The 24498-nt window shown below is 34.1% G+C and overlaps 1 protein-coding gene across 4 annotated transcripts; it reads left to right on the top strand.

The window, feature by feature from the left end:
* Positions 1 to 1361: 1361 nt before the first annotated feature.
* LOC146536786 (synaptosomal-associated protein 25-like) lies at positions 1362 to 24444 on the top strand. 4 transcript variants are annotated; one of them, XM_085189536.1, is made up of 9 exons: positions 1364 to 1719; positions 7164 to 7254; positions 7789 to 7830; positions 11737 to 11785; positions 12617 to 12734; positions 12933 to 13061; positions 14198 to 14342; positions 19985 to 21634; positions 22392 to 24444. In XM_085189536.1, exons 2-8 carry the CDS (start codon positions 7165 to 7167, stop codon positions 20045 to 20047), a joined length of 636 nt encoding a protein of 211 aa, XP_085045662.1. In that variant the 5' UTR covers positions 1364 to 1719; position 7164; the 3' UTR covers positions 20048 to 21634; positions 22392 to 24444. The 4 variants fall into 4 exon arrangements, with proteins under 4 accessions (XP_085045660.1, XP_085045659.1, XP_085045662.1 ...); XM_085189535.1 differs by lacking the exon at positions 11737 to 11785 and adding an exon at positions 10050 to 10098 and having other exon boundaries at positions 1365 to 1719; XM_085189534.1 differs by lacking the exon at positions 19985 to 21634 and having other exon boundaries at positions 1362 to 1719.
* Positions 24445 to 24498: the final 54 nt, after the last annotated feature.

Here is a 24498-nt window from a genome sequence, read left to right as displayed (position 1 = left end):
TAGTAAACTTAGCAGTGCTTAATATTAGGAACAATAGCTGTAATTAATGAGTGGTATGGTCGTCCCAGATTTATGAGTGAGTCCCAGGTGGTGAATGAATTTCCAACCATCTTCTCTATTAAAATTGGGATATTTTGTATTTCAATAGCTTCGCGAATCATTCTTGGAATATATCTATACTCCTTGGTGAGGAGTTAGGGTTTATCAAGGTAATGGCTGGGTTTATCCGCATGCCCATTCTTGCTATCGGTGATGTGAATCAAATAATAACCGAAAGAACCGAAAAATACATAAGACTGACAAATGCATAAAAATATGATTATGCCGTGACTTTTTTGGTCTTACTACAATTCTTCTTCTTTTTTTTTTTTTACATGCATTCTATAATTGTGTATATTTATCTTTCTTATTACCGGTCAATTTCCTTCGTGTGTTTTCCATACAACGTGACATTGGCGAAATGAATTGTGCTCAACTGGCACGCTCGAAACGCCATATATCGAGAAATCATCATCATCATCATTCTTCTTCGTGTGTTCCAAAATTACTTGGCTATATTTATGCGAAAAAATGACACACATTACATAAATACAAAAATATTAAATAAAATATGTAATTCAAAAGGTAAATAGATATTAATTATATTTTTATGAAAAAACTAGGTACAAGTGTGTGACTGTAAACGTGACTGGTTGGGGGTTCGATTCCCACTCGAGAAAATGAAATATTTATTTAAATTTTATATTTAAATTTCTTCGCTTCACTCGAGGGCGGCGTTGAGTTCCGCCACGCAATGCCTCCAGAATTCGGCGGAAAATGGGAAACCTAGTGCCTTAACACTAGGTTCCCTCTGCCTACTCTGGTGGGTGGGAATACAGCATGAAGCTGATTTGATTTAATTTTTCAATCTATTATACAAATCTTAGTACAAATATAAACATAACCTTCGATAGTTACCTTCACGTGATAATTATGTTCTTAAACCTTCATTTAAAATCGTTTTTTCTTGTTCTTAATTATTATCAATATTTATAATAAGATCTTAAGGAATCAGTGTCTGTACATGGAAGATATACAAGAAAAAATGTATAGATTTTGATTTTAAAATCATATTCATAGCAGTGCAGAGTAGTAAAATAATAATTATGTAATTCAAGCGGGCGGAGCCAAGAATGGATCGCTCGCTTATAATAAGTTATTATTATTTAATAATTTATTTAAGAAAAATTTATTTAAGAAAAACTCCATCTCACATTGGATAGCAGAAATACATAGCTAAATTTAGAAGCTGATCTTAATACTTTGCTATTGAACACTAGATGTCGCCTCTTTATAATTGTCAAAATTTGAAAGGAACTTTAAGGAAATAGCATTCATATTATAATCACATATATTAACTATTAAGAATTATTAAATAAATATTAAACCATTAGATTTTTGATTTATTAATACAATTAAGATTAAAACAGTGGAAGTGGATTCCGTTATTAATTACATGGGAAGTTTTCACGCGCATGACAATGACAACAAAATTTCAATGCGCATAGTCAATACATTGCGCATATCGTTGGCTAACCTCTTCGAGTCGATCGACCGAGTCTGTGGCGAAGAAGAGAAAGCCTTTCACTTCATATTTGTGCAGTATTTTGGTGCTTGGTGCGTGCTAAGTGATATCTAGAGGATTTAATTTTCAACCCGGTGCTACCCGTAAATTAACAAGTAAGTCACATTACGATTATTTTCTTGCGGTATGTGAATAATCGATAATTTCTTATTTTCAATTATTTTTGTAGTTTACCATATTTTTTGGCATAAATAAGATTTTTTACTTATTTTATACATATGGTGATGTCATGACAAGATGATTAAGCATATGACGTCATATGCAATATATTTTTAATTTTTTTTTGCTAATGATTCTAATCTGAATACCACTCCCATATCACCTTATTAATATACCATATACCTTATTCATTATATTTAAAAAATCTGTCATTTCTCATAATTAAACTGAAGAAATAGAAGCATTTTAGCTTTAATTATAAGAGAGCCGAAAATAGATTACATACCAAAATATTATTTGCTAAGGTCAATGCCTCCAACAAGCGATACTGTCTGTCTTTTTAGTAAAATTAGAACCAAAGTCAAAATAATAATATAGTCAATTATTGAGCCAAATTATATTATCATAAATAAATTAGATTAAATATAAAACATTCTTATTGGGCTTATCTATAAAATTTGAAGCCAGAATATATTTGTTTTTGTTATCTGTTGATAATTTGATATAATAAAATGTACCTAATCAACAAAGTTCTAAAGAAATGTACATTACTAAATAATTATATCCATTACCAAATAATGTTTTAAGAGTTATCGTTAATTAAAAATATCAAGCTTAATGTGAGTGTCCTCCATTTTTCCTAAGCACACAAAAATTAAGTCTTTATGTTGAAATGCTACATATTTTTTACTATTCTTCAAAAGAAACCATGTAAGACTCGACTGAAGACATATTTTATTTCTTAATACACCATGATTTTATAGTTTTAATATTTTAAATATTATTTAAAATTTATAAACTACCTTTCAAATAAAAGAAAATATCTATCAGTTCACCCAGTCAAAAGTTATGAGGTAACAAACATAAAAAAATATACAGTCTAATTGATAACCTCCTTTTCTTACAGAAGTCGGTTAAAAAATATTTAAAATCATATTGCTAATATGTACATAATAACCGAGGGTACCTCAAATAACATTTACTACAATAAATCTTAATGTATTAATTCTTCTAACCATATTCCCATAATGATTCTGCGCACAGAAAAAATAATATTAATTTCATTTAAACATAATATACTATATTTGTTGCTTAAATAATAAAAAAATGTAAAAGAATGAAATTATTCTCCATCTTGGATCTTAAAGTCAAAATTGATAAAATAAAAATAGTAAAAAAAAAGATTGAGCAAAAGTTAGTGGTTAAAAAGAAAAAAAGGAAACTAGATCCACTGTTGGACACACCCACAAGCTTAAAAGACTTAATGAAACACCTTCAGAGTATTTTGGAGTAAATAAACTGACAATATTATATTTAAATTAGTCAAGAAACATGATTGCAATTGATTATTTTCTGAGTAACAAAATTTTGTCACAGTGACATAGGAAGGTGCAAATATTTAGAAATAAATCCTTATAGAAATGCAAAACTTTTATGACTATCGGTTCCCCATTTGCCTTAACAATTAAGAAGAGTAATTAAAACGCTTTTTAATAATATATTAAAAAATATATTATTAAAAAGCATGAGGATCCCCAAGATGGCATCTACAAAGAAGTTGATATGAATTAGAGGAACTATGGAGGGAATGCAAGAGCTTCTCCCTCTCCACTCCCACTTGTAATAAAGTGTGAAACTATAAAAACATCAACATTATATTCAGAGTTAATTATCAAAAAGCCAATATAAAAATATTTATTTACATTATCTATCCCTTGAACTATAGATGGAATAATAATTATTGTAAATTTAGTAACATCTCAAATAAGTAAATCAATGAATCATTATATTTTCATAATAATTTTTAAATATAATTCTACCTAAGAAAAATGTCCAATGTTTAAAATTCATTTTTTTATTTAATTTATGTATATGAAATAAATTTTGCAATTAATTAAATTGACTGTAGTATTTATAGACTTCAAGTACTTTATTCTGTCATTACTATAAAATAAATAAGAGGATTATTATTCCATCGCGTTATGGTGAAACGATATCGTCAGGCGCGACCTTGACCTACTGCAGAGAAGCCAATGGTAAGGGTTGACAAATAAAAAAAATAATATAAAACCTTTTTTAAAATACCTAAGTGTTTTAAGCATTTTTAAAGTTAAATATTTAATAGTTTAAAATTTATTTAACTACCTACATAATAAAATATAAATATAATGTATAAAAAAGTACTGACTTCTTATAACTTACCTACCTATAAAAAAGGAGGGAATATATATAATACACTTATAACAGTTGGTGAATTCTTTCAAGAACCTAATATTTAATGTCGTAAATAAAGAAACATTAACAATTAAATAAATTTTAACAAATATAATTTAAAAAAATAAAAAAGAAATTCGTTTTCCTTAGTAGGTTACTTAGTAGGGTAACGACATTTTATTTGCTTTTTATGTTATAATAAAAAAATATTTAACTCTAAAACTATATTATACAATTAATAAATCTCCGTTTCCCATTTTCCGTCGAATTTTAGAGGCATTGCGTGGTCAGTGGTGGGCGGAGCGGAGTGTCTTAACACTAGGCTCCCTCTGCCTAACCTGTTGTGTGCGGGATACAGCGTGACGCTAAAAAAAAAACAATAAATCTGTAGTCCATCCTTATAAATTATCGTTAAGATTCGCATACATCGCTAATGTTAATAGGCCGTTGTGAAAATTAGCTTGTGCATAACGAGGTATCTTGAACGTTAAACAACTTAAAGTTGTATATGTAGATTGTAATATCCACCATATAGTATAAGGGTGTGGGAGCTAGCAGCTAGGGGTGCGCGCGTCTATCGATTTTACCCCGAGCAAGCGTCGTTCTATCTCTGAAAATGTCAAGATTATTATGACTACATACATCTAAACTTGGAAACTTAAATTAATTGACGACATTTGATCTTATTTGATTAATTTTATATAAATAAATTGGATTTTTTATATCCTGCCATATAAGTAAAGTAATAATTTTCTCTATGATGTTATAATAATGAAAAATTTCAAGAATTAAGTTTTTCAGAATTTTAGTTTTGCTATAAATTGTCATATTAGTAAAGTAGTTACGATACCCAATGCCTCTTGAATTCGGCGGAGAGTGGGAAACGGAGTGTTTTATCACTAGGTTCCTCTGCCTACCCTGCTATACGCGGGATACAGCGTGAAGCTGAAAAAAAATGTAATGTTCCCGCGATGCTTTCTAATAAAATATACTTAAAAATCAATAAATAAACATTTTCAACGAAACGAAGCAAAAATAATAATTTAAGTTAAATCTAACCACTCACAAGAAGCTAACATTAAAATTCTAAGGTCGCGGTTCTCACGCTATCGCATGCTGGCAAGAGGTTTACAACATTTATGACTTGACTTGGCCTCTACACGTAAATGTGAATTTATGTCCACTTTTACTTTCTAAGTCGAGTTTTCGTGATGAAAGTATATTATGACTGAAATGTTGGAAATCTATATGCTTTGGAGTTCTAACAAGTAACTTTCATTAAAACTTTATCTACTCAACGATCACGAGTCGATTTATTTTTATTTATAACAGAAATGGCACGCAGAGGCACATGGGTAACTGTAACGCGAAAGTTGTGAGTTCGATCCCCAACTCGGAGAATGTAATATCAGTTGATAATATTTTAATTTCTTGGCTTTGGCACCAAGGCTAAAAGACGATGACTACAGCCACTTAACACGCTATGTCTCGAAAAGTTAAGGAGAAAATGGGGAACAGAGTGTCTCAACACTAGGTTCCCTTTCCCTATCCTGGAGGTGAAGCTGAACAAAAAAGTAACAAGTAAATATGTAAAATGTTTCGGTCCAAAAATATTTATTTTAGTTTTTTTTGTAATTATTAATTTGTTTACAAAAACAAACGATGCCAAATCAAATGTTCATTTTGGCAAAAATCCGTACTACGATAGCCAAGTCGGCCAACTTAACCCAGTTATAAGCACGTACTCGCCCACTTCAGCGATAACAAATTGAGTAATTATGAAGTTTAAATATTTTTTATTCCAATTAATAAAAACATGCTTACGAATTGTGAAGGCATGGTTCGGGTGGAATGACGCAGGTGAGACACCCCACCACCCTTTTGTTTAAGCGTTCAAGGTTGCCTCTCCACCCCCTTATACTCTCCAAGTTCAATGCACATGGATTGTTTGTTATAAGATTAAACCTCGAATATTAAAAAACCTGAATATAGAAGTACATTGTACATATTTCATAACTTTATTGCGGTGAACGATTTTTTTTTCAATGTTGCTTAAAGTACTTTGGACTTCACTTAGCTTAACGCTGTACCTCTAGCGTGGATAGCCAGAGAGAACAGAGCCAAACGCTACGGTCTCTGCCTTCATACCTCTTTCGCCTCATCCACTGACATCAGCCTCTCATAATACTTTTCGTATTAAAGCCGCTAGTTCAAGTGTAAGCTCGAACTTGAATTTCAGAAAAGGCTCGAGACCTCTAATTTTTGTGGGGATATGTCGGTGGGAGAGCCTTACTCGCGTTTCTCCGGTTTGTTGTTTTAGATCCACTTCCTTTGGACATTGATTATTTTACGTATTTTTCTCCTTTATAAAAAAATGTGACATTTATTAATGTTCTTATCTTTTATCTTTTAGAAGCTTAAGCGGCTCTTTGTCTTTATAGAGCGTGTTAACGTGTAAACTTAATTGTATTACGTGTTTACGTGACTAATTGGTACTTTAATAACTATTGTTTCAATTTTAGTAAAATTAACCTTATTTCTTATTTAACACTTGTTTTTTATTTAGATTATTTACTGTTCTTGTTGCACAATGGACAAGATATACAGAGAATCATAATTATGATTTCCTACTTTTTTTTAATATTTAGTGTTGGGCATGAAATGGTATTATACCACGAAAGTGTAGTAAAGTAGTTTAAATTTAAACTTTGGCATGTGGGTTTCAAATATATACTGTCGCGAATATAATCAGATACAGTCCTAGAGGTCCAACGTCACCCATCCAGGTTTATACTGCTTTTTTTAGAACCTCCCTATATCTCTCGTACTGCTAGCAGAGTCACATACTTAATTTTAAGAATTAAGTATGTGACTTTGCTAGCAGTTGCTAGCAGCTTGCTTGCTCTTTTTATCTATTAAAAGTGGATGCTAGGGCCACTGTACAAGAATGGAAAAATGTACGTAACAAGCGATCCAGAAGAAAAACAAAATCGATCTTTTATATTTGTCTCTAATAATAAACTTAATTTATAAAAGATTTTTCGGGATTTACTTTTAGAGACACACACAAATACAAAGCTCAACTTACGCCTCGCGAAGTGTACCTCTTTCCAATGAAGGCGTCCTTTATTAAGGCTAAAAATAAAAGGTCCAATAATTGTTTCAGGATGCCTTCAGCAACGCCACCAGCAGAAAATGGAGCGCCGCGCAGCGAGCTCGAACAACTCCAATTACGTTCCGGACAGGTGACCGATGAGGTAAATATTGACAACAAAATATATCAAAATATATATATCTGATCTACCTTAATTAATATTTAACAAAAAAAAATAATGAAAAAAGAATATTTGCGAAAAGAAAGTTCTTTTAAACTTTAATAAAATGGAGAACGTAGTGTCTTAACACTAGGTTCCCTCTGCCCTACCCTACCGTGTGGGGGATACAGCGTGAAGCTAATCTTTTGTAGTGAAAACTTAATATTGGTGGGGTTCAAATATAAGAGTATTCATTTTTTAGAATATAGCTTATTGTTTACGTGTAAGTCATATTTGTACTATTAAATTTCACATAATAATTTTAATGCATATCTGTTTTGTATTCCAAAAGAATGACGTTAGTATCTCTACGTCTTTTGTTCACTTTTCAACATTAGGGAGAGTTAATACAAATATTATTAATATATAAAAAACAAAACTGAAAGTGGAGCCTAATTGAAGATTGTATCAATTACCTGGGTATATTGTACTCTAATATTTTAAACAAATATTTAATAAATACTTTTAAAATTTCAGTCCTTGGAGTCCACTCGTCGTATGATGCAACTATGCGAGGAGGTAAGCTCTCCATAAGCAAACGTTATAACGTGTGTAATTTAACTTTAACATTTTAATGTATTAAGATAATAGAAACTGCTATTATATAAAATTCATCTTTCCCAAAAATTAAATTACAACTGAAAACACTGGTTAAATCTGATTTGAAAGAATATTTTAAAGAGTTAAAAATATACAGTTTCTATTTTATAATTATTAAATAAAATATTTCACTTATGTGTCATAAAATGTTTATATATATAATGGCAGTTTCAGTTCAAATTCTATTAATAACTACAAGAAAGTTTAAAATATATGTATACCTATCGAGAATACCTTCAGAAATGTGATTTTCCCTCAAATTTAAGCCTAATGGTTGCAATAACATTATCAATAATCATAATAAAATATTTTGAATGTCTTATAACCTTATATTTCAGATATTAATATAAATGTATAATATATGTATTGAATTTACAAGCTAACAAATCACTGGAGAGAGTTTCTTTTTATTGGCAATTAATTAAACTGATGTGACACGCGGAATCGTCCCCTTAACGTGTTTAATTTTAAGTAACTTTATGTTTCCCCCGATAGTTTGTATATTTATGTTGAGTTACGTTGTTATGTAATTATTTGTAATGTGTGAGAGAGGTGTTCTCGATGCGAGGGAGTGAGGGGTATAGCGAAGTGTCCCGGAGATCCCCTAACTCGGTTTGACCTCTTAAAACCTCCCCCCCACCGACCCCCTTTAGGGCGCAGCCTCTGCTATTCCTGGCTGTTTGTGTTATCGATGTCGCTATTATATATTATAATCGATGTGTATGTATCTATTGTAGCTGTCCAATTATGTTTTTTTTTGTTATTTTTTCTTTTGTTTATCCTTTTGCCAATTGATTGATTTATTTGTGACAATATGGGTGTTGCATGATCCGTGCCTACTTGTATCCAACATTGTTAGTGAACTCCATAGCCCTTTGTGTTGTTCGTAGCATTTTATGTAAGTGATTGACGATCCTTTGACCAGAGTTTGGCGTTGACAGTTAATTAAATTAACATTTACTTTTTTGTGATAGATTATCGGTTTATACAAATTGATAAAATAAACGATTAACTGTCAACACCCAAGAAGATTGCCCAAATAGCCTGTTTTTGAAGTTGAAACCACAGCATGTGAGCCCATGTTGAATAGATATAAATCCAGGAATCCCAAATAGTTGAAAATACTTCTCTTCAACCCTAGATTGTTGTTTGGTCCAAATATGCTTTCCTCTATAAATAGACTAATCGATTGTGCTTGGGCTTGCTTTCTATAAAAAATCCCTATTAATGGATGCATTTTTCTGAAGTGATTATTCGCCCCTGAGGCTAAATTAACCTATTTCCGAAGCACGTTCTAATTTCTTACTTCCTTAACGACTCCTTTTAATTTATTTTAACACAACTTAACCATTTTTCTTTGACTCTTCTTTCCTGAATATAGTGTATCAAAATTATATTTTAATCTTCATAATTATGTTATCATTCCAACAATTTTATTTGATTATGATATGAGTTACTATTTTTATGTTTTATTTCTCTCTTTAGTTTCATCTTTATGTAGGTCTCTGTGTAGTGGCTGTTCTCTGTTGTTGACTGTATTATTATTATGTTGTATTATTTACGTGCCTTCTCCAACATTCACAATACTGCAAATATGGGCGTCATCACACGCCGTACCTACTACTGAACTCCAACAAATATATCGAGCTACACCTTGCAAACTCTCACAACAAATACAGACTAATTTTCAATATAATTATTTATTATTTTCATCCTGTTTATTTGTGTTTAAATTACATTTTAAAACACGTTTATTTATTAATATGTTTACGTTTATGGATTTATCAACATTTCTTCAACATTTTACTTTCAAAAATTGTAACCTTAGGTCTGTACAAGAGATCAAACCAAAATTAACACAGTACAGATTCTCCATAACTCCAATGTGACACAGTTCAAAATTTTCGGAGGATATCTTTACAAATATTGATATTGAAATGCTAATTTTGCGCTCATGTTTTATATTAATAAGGTATTTGGAAGATATCCTCCTAACACTATGATTACTATGAAACCTCTACTGAACACGTCTAGTGCCCGCGTGCCGTCAGCGCCTGATGGCCTGGCGGTGGCACTCACTCCACTGTACCCCTCACAACTAACATGCTCTCTGACTTTTTTTTCTGCGGCTGGTGTAGAGCAAGGAGGCCGGCATTCGTACTCTGGTCGCTCTAGACGACCAGGGAGGTGAGTGAACTGCAATTGCAACACTAAATAATTTACAATTTTATCTTTTTAAATTTTTCGCTAGCCTTTTTTTGGACCGTCATAGGGTTTACAGCCCTAGTACTCGTCGATAACGAAGAGTTTAAGGGGGTATCGCATCTACTGTATGATTAATTTCATTTCGATCGTTGCAATGCAAAGGTGCGGGCATCCTTAACTTAGTCGTCGACATGTTGAACTCACACACCAAGGTGATCACGGAAAACCCACATCTTTGTATCATTATTATGCGTTATGTAGCTAATATACACCAAATGCACAACTTATCAGCGATGGCTAATGTTAACTACGCCGCTAGTTCAAACAAAATGACATGATCGTACGAAACTCGTAGGTACATGCTGCATTTCAGATGTTCGTACTCGACTCCTATTTGACAACTTACCAATGAATCACAAATGAAATTAACCGAGCAAAGTAAATTCGAAACGCTTCTCCTCAACGCACGACTCTTGAACATTACACAATATAATCATGATTCATATGAAACTGAGCACAGATAAGACTGAATCTGGTTTTACTTGCAAGCTTCACTGCATGCATGTCGTACCGCGCACGGCCAGTGCACGCGCACGCGCACGCGCACGCACGCGTCGCCACTCGCTACCCGCCGCCGCCAGCGCGCGCGGCCCACGCCACCACCACCGCCCGCAACCCACACACCCCGATACTCTCTCCTGCGATATATTATTTTGATTTGTATTTTATGTATAGAGCGAGGACGCCGGGGGGCAAGCGCTTCATATGTTGAGTCACCAGGGCGGTAAGACATATTCTGAACACTGGGTAGTCAGCCGTGAGAACGTCTGTGTTGAATGTGCAGTTAAATATAATTAATCTCTTTGTTTTTCTTTGACGTTTCTCTTGAATACCGACTTGTCTCTGATCGATGTTGCGTATGTTTCTATGTTTCGATGGGGTTGACTTTGACAGTATAGTGTAAATAGAAGCCCGATGGCCGTTCGTTGCTAATTGTCGCAAAAGACTGTTACTCTATCTTTTGCTGAAGATTTAATTTGTATGAGCTGCGCAATCTATTTATTTCTTCCGTTGATATTGTCGAACGGAACGCTTTTTATAGGTATATTTATTTATCTTTCCGATTCTACTCCTCTTCTCTTAATAACTGCGGTACTGATATGAACGCGCGTTTACTGAGTGTATACGCCTTCATCTCCATGGCTAGCAGCGTATTGTTAATGTTAGAGCCGTAGGTCTGTAACTGTTAGCTCGATGCGATCTGTGCCAGCGAGGCCGGCGGCACCGCCTCCGTCCGCTCGCTCCTCCACGCCATCTAGTTTGTTCATTTCCTCTTTGCTATGTTCACGTATCATTCAGGAATGGCTTTGTCTGAACGCTCATCTGCTAACTTACATCATCGCTCACGTCTGCGGAGGAGTGGCCGCCCGCCTCGGCGTGGCTCGCCGCGACCATGCTCATGTATTATTTTATTTTCTCTTTAGTTGTCAGTTTGAGTTGTGTTGAGTTGTTGAGGCGGAGGGCGCGAGGCGCGCGCAGGCTTGCAGTGCGCGCGCGCCGCTCCGTTCGCCTCGCCGCATTCTTTTGGCGAGCTATAGTGACATCATTATTGTGTTGTAGAGTCACGAGGTGGGCATGAAAACCCTGGTCATGCTGGATGAACAGGGCGGTAAGCATCCAGTAGTACTTTATACATCATTCACAACTTAGTAAGGCTTCTCTCCGAATGCCAGTTCCAAATGTTTATGAAAATTCATTGAATGGCAAAAAAAAATTTACATTTTAATATCGATTGAAACGTGCTAACAGTTAAATAAATGGATAAATTATAAAGGTAAAAATGTCACCACCATATAATTAAATAGTTAATAAATCATAACTTCATTCACACTCTGGCCTCGATGTGAATGAAGACGTCGTTACTTAAATTTTTATCATCTTTATAATTTTATTTAGTTTTTATCACGCATCTAGCCATGCACGTACTTCAATCTTGCTGTTGAATGCATGATTTTAGTATTTATTATTATTCTAAATGTTAGTCATAAAGTATTTGTTATTATTATCACTTAGTCTCAACACATACATCATCTAAATCAAAGGTAAATTTAAACTTAGTTATCAATATTTATCGGGTCAAGTGTGAGACAATATAAAAATGACAATGGATCAACAAAACTTAATGCTTTACATGATAGAATTGCTGTTTTAGACGACGTTTAAAATGCATGAATATAGCAAATTTTATAACATCTTACTTATCAATAGTAATTTGTTGTCTTACACTTTACTCCGATTATTGTCGAGAGCGTTGAGAATTTACGATAAAAAGAATAATTCTAAATTTTGCATTAAAATTAATATTTCGCGTCGAAAACTAAAGAAAAGTAAAGTACCAAAAGCATTGTATAAAAAGAAAGAAAAATTTAGGAGCTTAACACAATACATATTACTCGCAAGGGCAATTTTAAAATGTATTTGTTGGTGTGTGTGTGGACAGAACAATTGGACAGGATCGAGGAGGGAATGGACCAGATAAACGCTGATATGCGCGAAGCTGAGAAAAATCTTTCAGGAATGGAAAAATGTTGTGGCATCTGCGTACTTCCTTGCAACAAGTACGTATTAAGAGGACGTCCTTTTTATGAAAGATGATCGTTTTTGGACAAAACAATGACTATTTGTGACATTATTGCTATGTTAACGTTTAAAAGACATTTTACGTTACTTTAATGGAAGCTTAAGTTTACTTCGAAAAATATATTATTAATCAAAAGTATTTATTAAGTTAACGTTAAATAAACAATGGTATCCAGGGGAGCATCATTCAAGGAAGACGATGGAACATGGAAAGGCAACGACGACGGCAAGGTGGTCAACAACCAGCCACAACGGGTGATGGACGAGCGCAACGGCATCGGTCCGCAGGCCGGTTATATTGGAAGGTAAGCTGTTTAGTTTTTCTTTTTAACTTTAATTTAATGTCGGATATAGCTTTACCGAAACTTTGACTATGATTTTTTTTGTATAGATGTCTCTTTATTATTTTGATATTCATAATAAAAAAGATTTATATAAAGGAAAACTGCTAGTTCTTTCATCTAAACTTTATTGTCTCAATTCGATCTTAGGATCCTAGTAAAAAACAAAAAACCATTTTAGTAAAAAACAAAACATTTTTTCAAATCTCGTGCGACTTTGGCAGGATAGCAAGATATCTTGTTGATATACTGTGACATCAGGTGGTCTTGTAAACAAATTCATTGATATTCATTTGATATCCTTTGATCAGCCGACACTTTGCTTACAAGACAATTAAAATTGTAAGCTTAATTTAACTTAATTTGTAACATTTTCCCTTGCATATTTATTACATTAAGTAAAATATATTAATTGTAAATTTGTAACGATTTAATGTCAGTTAAGCTCTAAATAACATCTCTGAACCCTGCTGGCCAACTAGCTTTCACATGGTATTTATTTACCCAAATGTAAATTTACCTATGACCTTTAGTTGAAAGCAAATGTTAACTGCGTATGTAACTAGTTGACCTTTCACCTTTCTTTCACCTATACAAGCTGACTTAAATCAATAACGCACTTGTCATAAAACAAAGATGAAGGAGGGCACTTTAATTACTGTAGCATATATTGATTTGCCAGGTTTTCAACTATGAAACAAATTATGAATATAATTTTATATGAACGTCAGTTTTTTTTTATTTTTAAGTATCCCTCGTGTTATGGATGATAAAATAAAATAATTGTAATATATTACCTAAATAGCAGGCATGTAGCAGGTTAGAGGCATTAGTGTATCTAGAGTTATTTTCTTTACGGGAAAAGAAAGTAAAATTTCTGCGGTGGGCCCTTACCACCCGCCCGTTTAATTTCTTCGCTCTGCCACTAAGGCGAAAGCCCAAAATTGAATTCCGCAACTCAACACGCAATTCCTCGAAAAACTCGGTGGGAAGTGGGGAATGGATTGTCTTAACACTAGGTTCCCTACCCTGCCGTATGCGAGATTTGTTTTATTTTATTACCAAATAAAAATAACTATGTTTTTCCATAATAATTCCAGGATAACAAACGACGCCCGCGAGGACGAGATGGAAGAGAACATGGGCCAAGTTAACACCATGATTGGCAACTTGCGCAACATGGCCATCGACATGGGCTCCGAGTTGGAGAATCAGAACCGCCAGATCGACCGTATAAACCGCAAGGTAGGCTTAACGCTTAATTATATAGACACGCGGATTCGTCTATTTTTTTTAAACTTTTAATCATATATTTACATGAAAAATTGTTTTAAAATTCTATTATTTTCTTTATAGTCGCCAAATTAAAATATATCATAATTATTATTTTGTATTGTTCTATTATAAATGTTTTCAATGTTTAAGTTATGCACTAAAAATTTAATTTATGATGATTGTAATATAATTTATCATTAAATCCAATAACTATTATTATTTAATTAAACTAATTCTCTTGGGTTCTTACCCTTTTTTCGTATTTGTGTCTTATGGACCTTATACTATTGGTGCAATTATTGACGTCGTATACAATTTGTATATATTAAGTATATAATGTTTTTTCTTAGAAAGATCACTTTTTTTACTATAGAATAAAAAGTTTAATTATGAGATTTTACTATTATTCTATTTTTTATACAAGACGAATTCGCGTGTATGGGAAAAGGGTTGTCATATTTTTACTATACTAATATATATATTTATTTTATGCTTTTGAATATTTTTAATATTCAATGTGTTTTGTGCGAGTTCATTATATAGCAAATAATGAATCTGTGCATTTTTTATCTATCATAACATTTCTTTCACCTTTATAGTGTTTGTTTCACTTTAGATGTGGATGTGGAATTCGGTATTAAAACTTTGACATTATTTAAGTACTTCATAATGTTAATAGAAATTAAATATATATAGAAATAGCATACATAACATTCATTGGGGGTTGGGTTACCTGCGTCCGTAGGAGTACACTCGAAGAATCGAATCCCTACACGTGACCCCCGGGTAGTGCGAATCGGGTAACATTCTGGTGGGAGGCATTAGCCGAGGCTGGTTACCACCCACCTGACAAAGTCGTGTCGTGAAATGGCCTAGTCGTGTTTCGGCATGATGTCAGGTGAAACCGGATGGGAAAGTCGGGTCAGAATAGTTGTGTTGTATGTAGACCGTATAAGTTTCACACACAGATCGTCACAGGCTGGAGACTGATCATGGAGGGTAGCGGGATCCGAGGCACGGTTCACCGCTGGCCGACCGCAGGTAGTAGGGGGCCCAAGTAGCGAGCTAGCCACTCGTAAAAGGCTGCCCCGCCAACTAGCGAAAAATCCCGGAGATGCGCCATCGTGCCGGTCGGCGACCGGATGAGAGGGCCCGATGGACTTTTTTTGGGGGGGCTCGGGCGTCCCCGCAGTCTCCAGGTCAGTCTACTATTGGTGTGTACGTTTCTTGTGTGTGTTTCTCGGGTTAAACATTATATAACGCCTCGTTCTACTGCTGACTTCCCTTACCAATAACACTCTTAACATTATGAAAAACAGTAAATTGGAAAAAGTTTCACAGCGGTTGCACTCCCTCTCTCTTAAAGTGCAACTCGGCAATATTCGAGGGTTGCACTCGAATCTCATACCAGTCCACTACCATCTCGAGACAGAGAAACCTCATTTGCTGTTCCTTACGGAGACGCAGATTGGTTGTCCGTCCGACATCGCCTACTTAACTTACCCTGGGTATACGCTGGAGCACAATTTCAGGCCCCATGCGGGAGTTTGCGTATACGTTCGTGACGACATCTGCTTTCAGCGTCTCTGTAAGTTTGAAGACCCCTCTTTTTCAGTTCTTTGGGCACTCGTAGACTTGGGCATTGATAAAATACTCTATGCCTGTGTATACCGTTCACATAGTGGGGATCAGGAGACGACTAGGCTTACCGAATACTTGAGTGAAGCTGCTGATTCGGCTCAACAAAAGTACCCAACAGCCCAATTAGTATTACTGGGGGATTTTAATGGCCACCATGGTGAATGGCTATTCCCATACCGGGATACAGACCATGCTGGGAGAGAAACACGTAAGCTTGCCTTAACGTTAAATCTTACTCAGCTGGTCCAAGGTGCAACACGTGTACCTGATGTTGAGTCGCATACCGCCTATTGCTTGGATCTCTTGCTGTCAACCGAACCAGACCGCTACTCAGTGTCTATTTCACCACCACTGGGTGGATCTGACCACTGTTTGGTGAAATCTGTGTCGATATACTCTCCGCCCGACCCCAGTCAATTAGGAAATCGGCGAGTATGGCGATACAAGTCAGCGGACTGGGATGAAATGCGGTCCTTTTTTGCTTCCTATCCTTGGCAATCTGCATGCTTCTCCTCTAATGATCCCTCAGTTTGTGCGGAGGCTGTAACAGATGTGCTGCGCATGGGTATGGAATATTATATTCCATTCTCTGACGTGCCTCTGTCAAGCAAAGCCCGCCCTTGGTTCGGGCCTGAATGTAAACACGCAGAAGCTCTACATCAACAGGCTTATCGAACCTGGGCAGATGCTCGTAACCGCAAACTAGAGGATGTTCGCATAAAGAAGAAAGCCTACAATTCAGCGGCCAAGTCTTGCAAAAAGGTAATGCAGAAGGCTCGCCTTAAGCACATAAGGCATATAGGGACCAAACTCGCGTCGTACCCAGCAGGTAGTAAAGCGTTTTGGTCCTTATCGAAATCAGTTGAAGCAAACTTCGCTCGCCCTTCACTTCCTCCACTGCTGAAACCCGATGGGTCACTAGCTCATACTTCCGAAGAGAAAGCAAACTTGTTTGCATCTCAATTTGCAGAATCTTCGCGTCTAGACGCAGGTGGCGCAGTACCTCCAATACCACCAAAATGTGACACTCTAATGAGTAATATACACATTCACCAAAAGGAGGTGCGCCAAGTTCTACGATGTCTTGACGTGAACAAAGCTAGTGGTCCTGATGGTATATCGGCCATTGTGTTGAGAAATTGTGCGGCTGAGTTGACTCCTGTTTTAACACGCCTTTTTCGACTTTCTCTTACGATTGGACAAGTGCCTAAACTCTGGAAGCTTGCCAACGTGCAACCAGTGCCCAAAAAGGGCAGTCGCGCCGACCCTGCCAATTACAGGCCAATCTCAGTCACGTCCATAATCTGTAAGGTCATGGAACGTGTTCTGAATAATAAGCTCTTGGTATACCTAGAAACAAACGACCTTCTCAGTGACCGCCAATATGGCTTTCGGCGTAATCGGTCTACTGGGGATTTTCTAGCGTATGTCACTCATTTCTGGAGTGAGGCCATTGAGAGGTATGGTGAGGCAATGGCCGTTTCTCTTGACATCTCAAAGGCCTTCGACAGGGTTTGGCATGATAGCCTTATAGGAAAGTTACCAGCATATGGCTTGCCCGATGACTTGTGTTCTTGGCTATCGGACTTCTTGAGGGACCGATCAATACGTGTAGTCGTGGATGGCTGCTCGTCTGATATAATGGATGTAAATGCCGGTGTTCCTCAAGGGTCAGTGCTCTCTGCAACTCTATTCCTGCTCCATATAAATGATTTACTCATTCCTGGAATTCTTGGGTACGCAGATGACAGCACTGTTGTAGAGCGCTATATGGCTAAAGCTACTGCAAGTGGGCCTGAAATACAATCGCATAGGGATACTATGGTTGAGCGCCTTAATTTGAACCTCAAAGCAGTCTCCGATTGGGGAGATGCTAATTTGGTCAGATTTAATGCCACTAAGACCCAGGCGTGTCTGTTCACCGCGAAAAAAAGGCCATTCGAATTATCCCCCTCGTTTCGAGATGTATCGGTACCGTTAAGCGACCACCTTGAACTTCTTGGCATTACTCTTTCATCGACTCTTAACTTTGGATCTTACATTGAGTCCAGAGCTCAGTTGGCTGCTAAGAAACTTGGCGTCCTCTCCAAGGTGAGACAGTACTTTACACCTCAACATCTTCTCACACTGTATAAAGCACAAGTTAGACCATGTATGGAGTACTGCTCTCATTTATGGGATGGTTCTGCCAAGTACCAATTACAGACCTTAGAGTCAGTTGAGAGACGAGCCAGAAGGCTAATCAATGACGGGACCCTTGTTGAAACTCAACTGCAGAGCCTTAGCCACCGGCGTAGGGTTGCATCTCTATCTGTGTTTTACCGGATACACTTCGGAGAGTGTGCCCATGATTTACATAGCTTGGTTCCCCCAGCCCCTTTTTACCTCAGAACTTCCAGAAATACAGCTTTACGCCATCCATACACGGTAGAAATTCCTACCGTACGAACGAAACGCTTTGAGGCTACATTCTTTATCCGCACTGCGAGAGATTGGAACTCACTGCCGGCAACTGTATTTCCTGTGACATACAATGTGGGGGTTTTCAAAGAAAGGGTGAATAGGTATCTTCTAGGCAAGCGTGCACCACCGTAGACCGCATCAACGCTCACCAGACTTGATGCGGTCAAACGCAAGCCTATTCCATATAAAAAAAAAAAAAAAAAAAAAAACTTCATGGCCTCATATACGACAGGTTTTTGACATAAGACTATATGAGATTTTAAAAAAAGTCAACATCGTATTTTAAATAAAAATAAAACATAATTTTAATTCTAAATTCATTATTTAAAAATCTTTGTAAAATAAAAAAAACTATCCATAATATTTATTTATTTATAAAACTTCCTATTTCGATACCTAAAAATATGTTGTTTCTATATTATAGTAATTGAAGTCTATTATCATTAATTATTGTATAGAGTTTCTTCACAACTTGCGACTGTCTATAGCTTATTGGCCATCAAAATTTTCTCAAAGCTTTCACTCACTTGGCATGTTCCATACATTTGTAGTGTATAATTAGATTGGATGTTGTGGTTTTTGTTGACATCACAGAAACTCCAGAACCAGTGACTCGGTGACCACACACATGTTCATTAGATCCATCTGTGACTTACATACATTCAGAACTAGTGCCATAACACTCGTCCGCTCCACTCATTACTAAAGTATTAACTATATTAACTCACATAATAAAAATTAAAACCAAATATAATATTAAGCAATCCATTTACATACGAAATGTTAACATGCACGTGACGTGTTCATACATATTTCCTTCTTCATTAGTACTTCGTAAGGGGCTGTCCATACAACACGTGTTTGTGATGAGATGAATAAAATTAATAAATCAGCTTCACGCTGTACAGGTGCCTCATGCAGCAGGGTAGGCAAGGGGAACCTAGTTTTGTGACACTCCGTTCCCCACTTCCTATTTTCCTCTCTCAATGCCGCCCTTTGCGTCAACACCAAAGCTTGATAATACTTTATACCTGTATTTTATTAGATACTATTCTTAAAATTTCAAGATTTTTTGGAGATACTGAAAGATACCCATGATTTTGAGTGGAAGATGGGGTTGGGGGGTGGGGGGTTTTTATTTTATTTTTTTGTATTTCATGGTAATTTTTTGCTGTTTCATATAATTACAATAGTTACTAAGCAACGCTAGGGAGGTGGGCGTTAATAGCCGCAACACAGTGTATCACTAATGCGGTTATTATCGTACATATTGTTTCTTGTGTAAATTTTCTTGTGTATTCCAATAAAGTATTAAAGTATTAAAGTATTAAGTCATATCAACAATAACGGGGGAGTATGGAGGGGGGGGGCTTAAAAATGCTAAAAAAACATCACGTGATTAATGGACGGCCCCTAATTTGTTTTTATTGGGATCATGAATAGGTGGTACTTTCAATTGTGAATGGATTGTCCAATACATGACATGTACAATACAATTTTAATCGTAGGGCGAATCGAATGAAACGAGGATAACGCTCGCCAACCAGCGCGCGCACGAGCTCCTCAAGTAGACGACGAAGCACACAAACACACACACGTCTCGTGGTTAGGCCGATTGCGTTTAAAATATATCAACTATATTTTTTTATAAACTCGCTTCATTATTAATCATTTATTAATTATTATAATGATTTAGGTTTTTTTGTTAGGAAATTCTTTTGTATAAACATTTTTGATCTTAATATATACCGTATTAGTTAAATAAGTTCTCTATAAATAAATATTTATTTCTTGAAGAATAATTTTAAAGTCTCAACTAACATGTCTTAGACATTCCTTCCTGAGTTTAGGTTTTTTGCCAATAACCTCGCAATCGGCTAATGTACCCAGTTTCAGTATTTACTACTCCCATTATACCTATTTAAATTTATTATCTATATAATCCGTATAATATGTTGCTTTTCTATATAATCAAAAAGCTCAACATAAAAATAATATGTTTGGTGCTCATTTTATGTAGACCAATTCATGTTGAAAATGTTTAACATTCAATTTACCCAGTAGTCATGTAGGGAGTTGAATATTGAGATTTATTATTTTGTTAAAAAAAAGCATTTACCTGTTGTTAACATTACTTACTATTGAAAAAACATTTAACAAAATTAACCAAAATACTATAAAATACGTTTTAATCGTTATAATGTATCTCTAATAACGTATCTTTAAAGTGTTTAGTAAAACAATTATAATTTTTAAATAAATATAGAAATTAAGATGGCTAGATCGAGACGGATGTTGATATGTGATAATAGTTTGAAATTAAGTAATTAGCGTTAGTTCGGTATGGAAAATTGAATCTGAGCACCGGATCTCGGTAACATTTCATAGGAGCATTTATGTTTTAATACGGTCCAAACTCGATTAACCGAACCAGTTCTTTTCGTTGGGCATTCGGATAATCGAATGTGTGAAGAAAAGCAAGTTATGTGCGTTCATAATATTTACGTTCATAACTAATGCGTATTGGTCGCGGTTGGTACTCCGGATAATCGGGAATCCGTATAACTGAGAGCCGTATAATTGTTTATATTTACGCTGTACGCGTAGAGCCAAAATATTATTTGGTCTGTGGTTTTGGTGTTTTTTTTTTAAATAAATCTCTCGTCTTAGTATAAAGTTGACCTTCTAAAATTCCTAACAGATTCTTGCATATCCTCTTAACATATCTGCTTCTATGAACTGATTAAACACTCAATATGTCTATAATCTAGTATTTAAATTAATGTTTATTGAAAATTTACCAGCAAATTTGTTCTAATTAAAAATGTAGCATCAATTGTTTTGTCTACTATTTTTTTTGTACATTTCTTACTTTTGTACTTTTCTTTTGTATTTCTTACTATTGTTAGCGAATGCTTGTCAACGATCATCAATAGACTTTAAGTAATAAAGATATACAATTACGTAGCTGCTATAATTCAATATCCTAATAATATCCTACTTTTCGATAGTAACCTAATATTTACAAGGTGAGTTAATAAGTGCACGAGAATCCTATATACCTCTATACATATAAATCTATTTATAACGTTGTTTTTGTTACCAAACCACGAGACAAACACAATAACACACACACAGACAAGCCTCCGACGTGCAATGTGAGTATTTTTTATCTGTTTTCTCAAACGCACCACCTTCTCAAGCTATGCAATGCACTTAATTATACAATAAACACGCTATAAACCATTTGTGGTATTTTTTTGTACTGGCGCTTGCATAAGCGTGTAAATAAATATAAAAATACTTTTAAAGCTACAGCTTACATTTATGTTTTTTTAAATAAAATATTATAAAACTGTATTTCAACTACTGTATAATGTCAATATGTCGCCATCATATTTTTTGATCAAAGGAATATGGTATAAGCTTAGCACTGTATTTTAAAAATGTTGCTATATTTATTTGATAATTGTAAATTGATATATAATCTGTATTTTTGATCAACAATGATATTACTTGATATATAAAAACACCACGTTAACGTAGTTCATTATGTCGACAATATATCACGATCATGAACATTTCATAAAAGTGTTACCAGCTTAAAAAATGTAAATGTATATTTGCTTCTACTAAAAGTGGTATAATTCTTAAATTGCTAGTTTATGAGTATCAGTAAGAAAATATTTTTGTTATAAAATATAATATTATCTTAATATTATATTGTTTAGAAGATAACAATGTTTGTTATTTATGAAGAACAAGTTTTCTTAATTATCTGTATTTTTAACATTTCTTTTAACAACAATCATACTTATACTACTTTCATTACGTACAGGCATTTAATGTTTTTTGAGCTGTTAACAATTTAATTTCTATGATACCTATCTAATAATATTCTTTTGTACATTATAGGGAGAGAGTAACGAGACACGTATAGCTGTTGCGAACCAACGGGCGAATAAATTACTCAAATCTTAAATCAAATTTGCAGCGTCGCAAGCACTTGCAAAATGGTGTTGCCATGTAGTATCTCATCCCTACAACGAACTCCGTGACACTAATTTTTCTCCTAGTCATATTAGCATTATACTAATAATTTGTTTCCTGTAAATAGTATAGAATAAAAAAGAAAGCAAATAACTTGATATGCAAATAATTGATATTAGCGTGGCAACATTATTTTGTGCCGCACCATCACCGTGATTAGATATTAACGTGTTGTTGTACCAATCGTACATTCGATCTACAAAAAAATGTGCAATAATTATATTGAAAATCACATAATATTGTTTTCACTAAATACAATTTTGAAAATTCGTAAAATTTTACGCTTTATGGCTATTATAAAACACTATATTTAATTTGCACGTAATTTTTACTTTAGGTAATGTGCCAAAGTTCCTTTTCTTTACATAAACATGGTGGTATTTAAAAGATTATGAAACACCAATTGAAATGTTAGAATCCTATTATAAGAACTTAGCTTATGTAAATTATTTGCTTGATACAATAACGTCGTAAGAAAGTACCAATTTAGCTCAAAGAAAGCCGATATTTTCTATAGAAAAAAAATAGATACCCTCAGCCATGGCTGATATTTTTCTCGAAACGCATTTAAATATTTTATTATATAGAGACTTAAATATCTAATTGATAGTGAGATTTACGATGTTAATGGTTTAATCACTTAAAGTAATATTAATTGTATATTCTTTATCAGTTTCATTCTAATATTTTTTTAAATAATTTTCTTTCACGCAAATGTCGTTATTCTTAGGTTTAAGATTATTGTGCCTAAACTTATTTGTATTTTTAATTTGTACTATTAAATAAATTTGTAATTCGTCTATGCTTTTGGTCCAATTATTTAATAATTTTTATAGAGATACGTACTACGCTTACATGTCGAAATTAAAGTTTTTTTTTTAATTAGTGTTGTACTAATTGAGGAAAGGCTTTAAATTCTACATGAAAGATATTATATATCCAGTTAAAAAAATCAACATAGTAATGTGATTACAGTTCTAAGCAATAGTCTATTTAATAGTTGAATATTTAAAAATTTATTACTTAAAGTATGTTGTTGTAAGTATAAAGGCGGTTCACACAGGTTAAAATAATGCCACGTTTTAACAATCCCCATTTTCTTAAAAAAAATGTTTAGTGCAGAAAAAATAAACCTCAATAATTTAAAATATTTAAATAATAGAGTTTATGAAACTCTTGCTATTTTAGACAGAATTAAAGTAATTCTTGTATAAACTAACTGTTCTAATTGTTATCAAAACAAAAGGTTAACTTAACGTATATATATTAATAGAAAACTTTTTTCTGTTAAGAACTGGCTTCGATACCGTGTGTCCGCCTAATAATATTGTACCGGCCTTAGAAGTAATGACTATAGGAATGTTAAAAGGAATGGCTTGACTTATTTATTATACTCATGTACAGGGGGCTTTTCAATTTCCATCAAATCTATTTGAACATAATAATACATAGAATAGGCTGAGAAATTGTTATTTTTAAAATGAAAATATTATAAAAATAACGCTGTTAAATCTTCAGCTTTTGAAAATATAGTGTTTACAGTTTATCATAGTATAATGGTAAGCTGCTAGTATTTTCATATATTTAATTAAAATTTGTGACCCTCTGTACAGGCGTTAGTGTTAAGATTTTTCGAAATTTCTCTATGTCTCTCTCGATCGTTAGTTTAAGTAGCGTGGGTTACACGTTATATCTAAGTACATATTCCAATAATAAAATATTTTAACTGTATTTTAGATTTTGTGTTATAAGATTCAATTTAATCAATAGTGTACGTATATACTTACCGCCTGCGCAAATATTCATTTATATTCTGCCTAATATAATCTTCATAGATATCTATTTTCTTTAAGAATAGAATAGTTAGTATAAAGTGTTAATTTCTAATTAAATTATTGATTTGTTAATATTACCTATATACTGGTGTATTATTTAAAAACTTTTCCTTTACCTATATATCATTATATATATA

The sequence above is a fragment of the Heliconius melpomene genome, chromosome 8 (assembly GCF_056956725.1).
Source record: "Heliconius melpomene rosina isolate 202511_hmr_F chromosome 8, ASM5695672v1, whole genome shotgun sequence".
Classification (NCBI taxonomy): Eukaryota; Metazoa; Arthropoda; class Insecta; order Lepidoptera; family Nymphalidae; genus Heliconius; species Heliconius melpomene.
This window is presented reverse-complemented; position numbering and strand designations above follow the sequence as displayed.

Coding starts and splice junctions, on each gene's coding strand:
- LOC146536786 (XM_085189534.1), top strand. CDS start 7,165: ATGCCTTCAGCAACGCCACCAGCAGAAAATGGAGCGCCGCGCAGCGAG. Junction 7,831..11,736: donor TGATGCAACTATGCGAGGAG/GTAAGCTCTCCA, acceptor ATTGTGTTGTAG/AGTCACGAGGTGGGCATGAA. Junction 11,786..12,616: donor CATGCTGGATGAACAGGGCG/GTAAGCATCCAG, acceptor GTGTGTGGACAG/AACAATTGGACAGGATCGAG.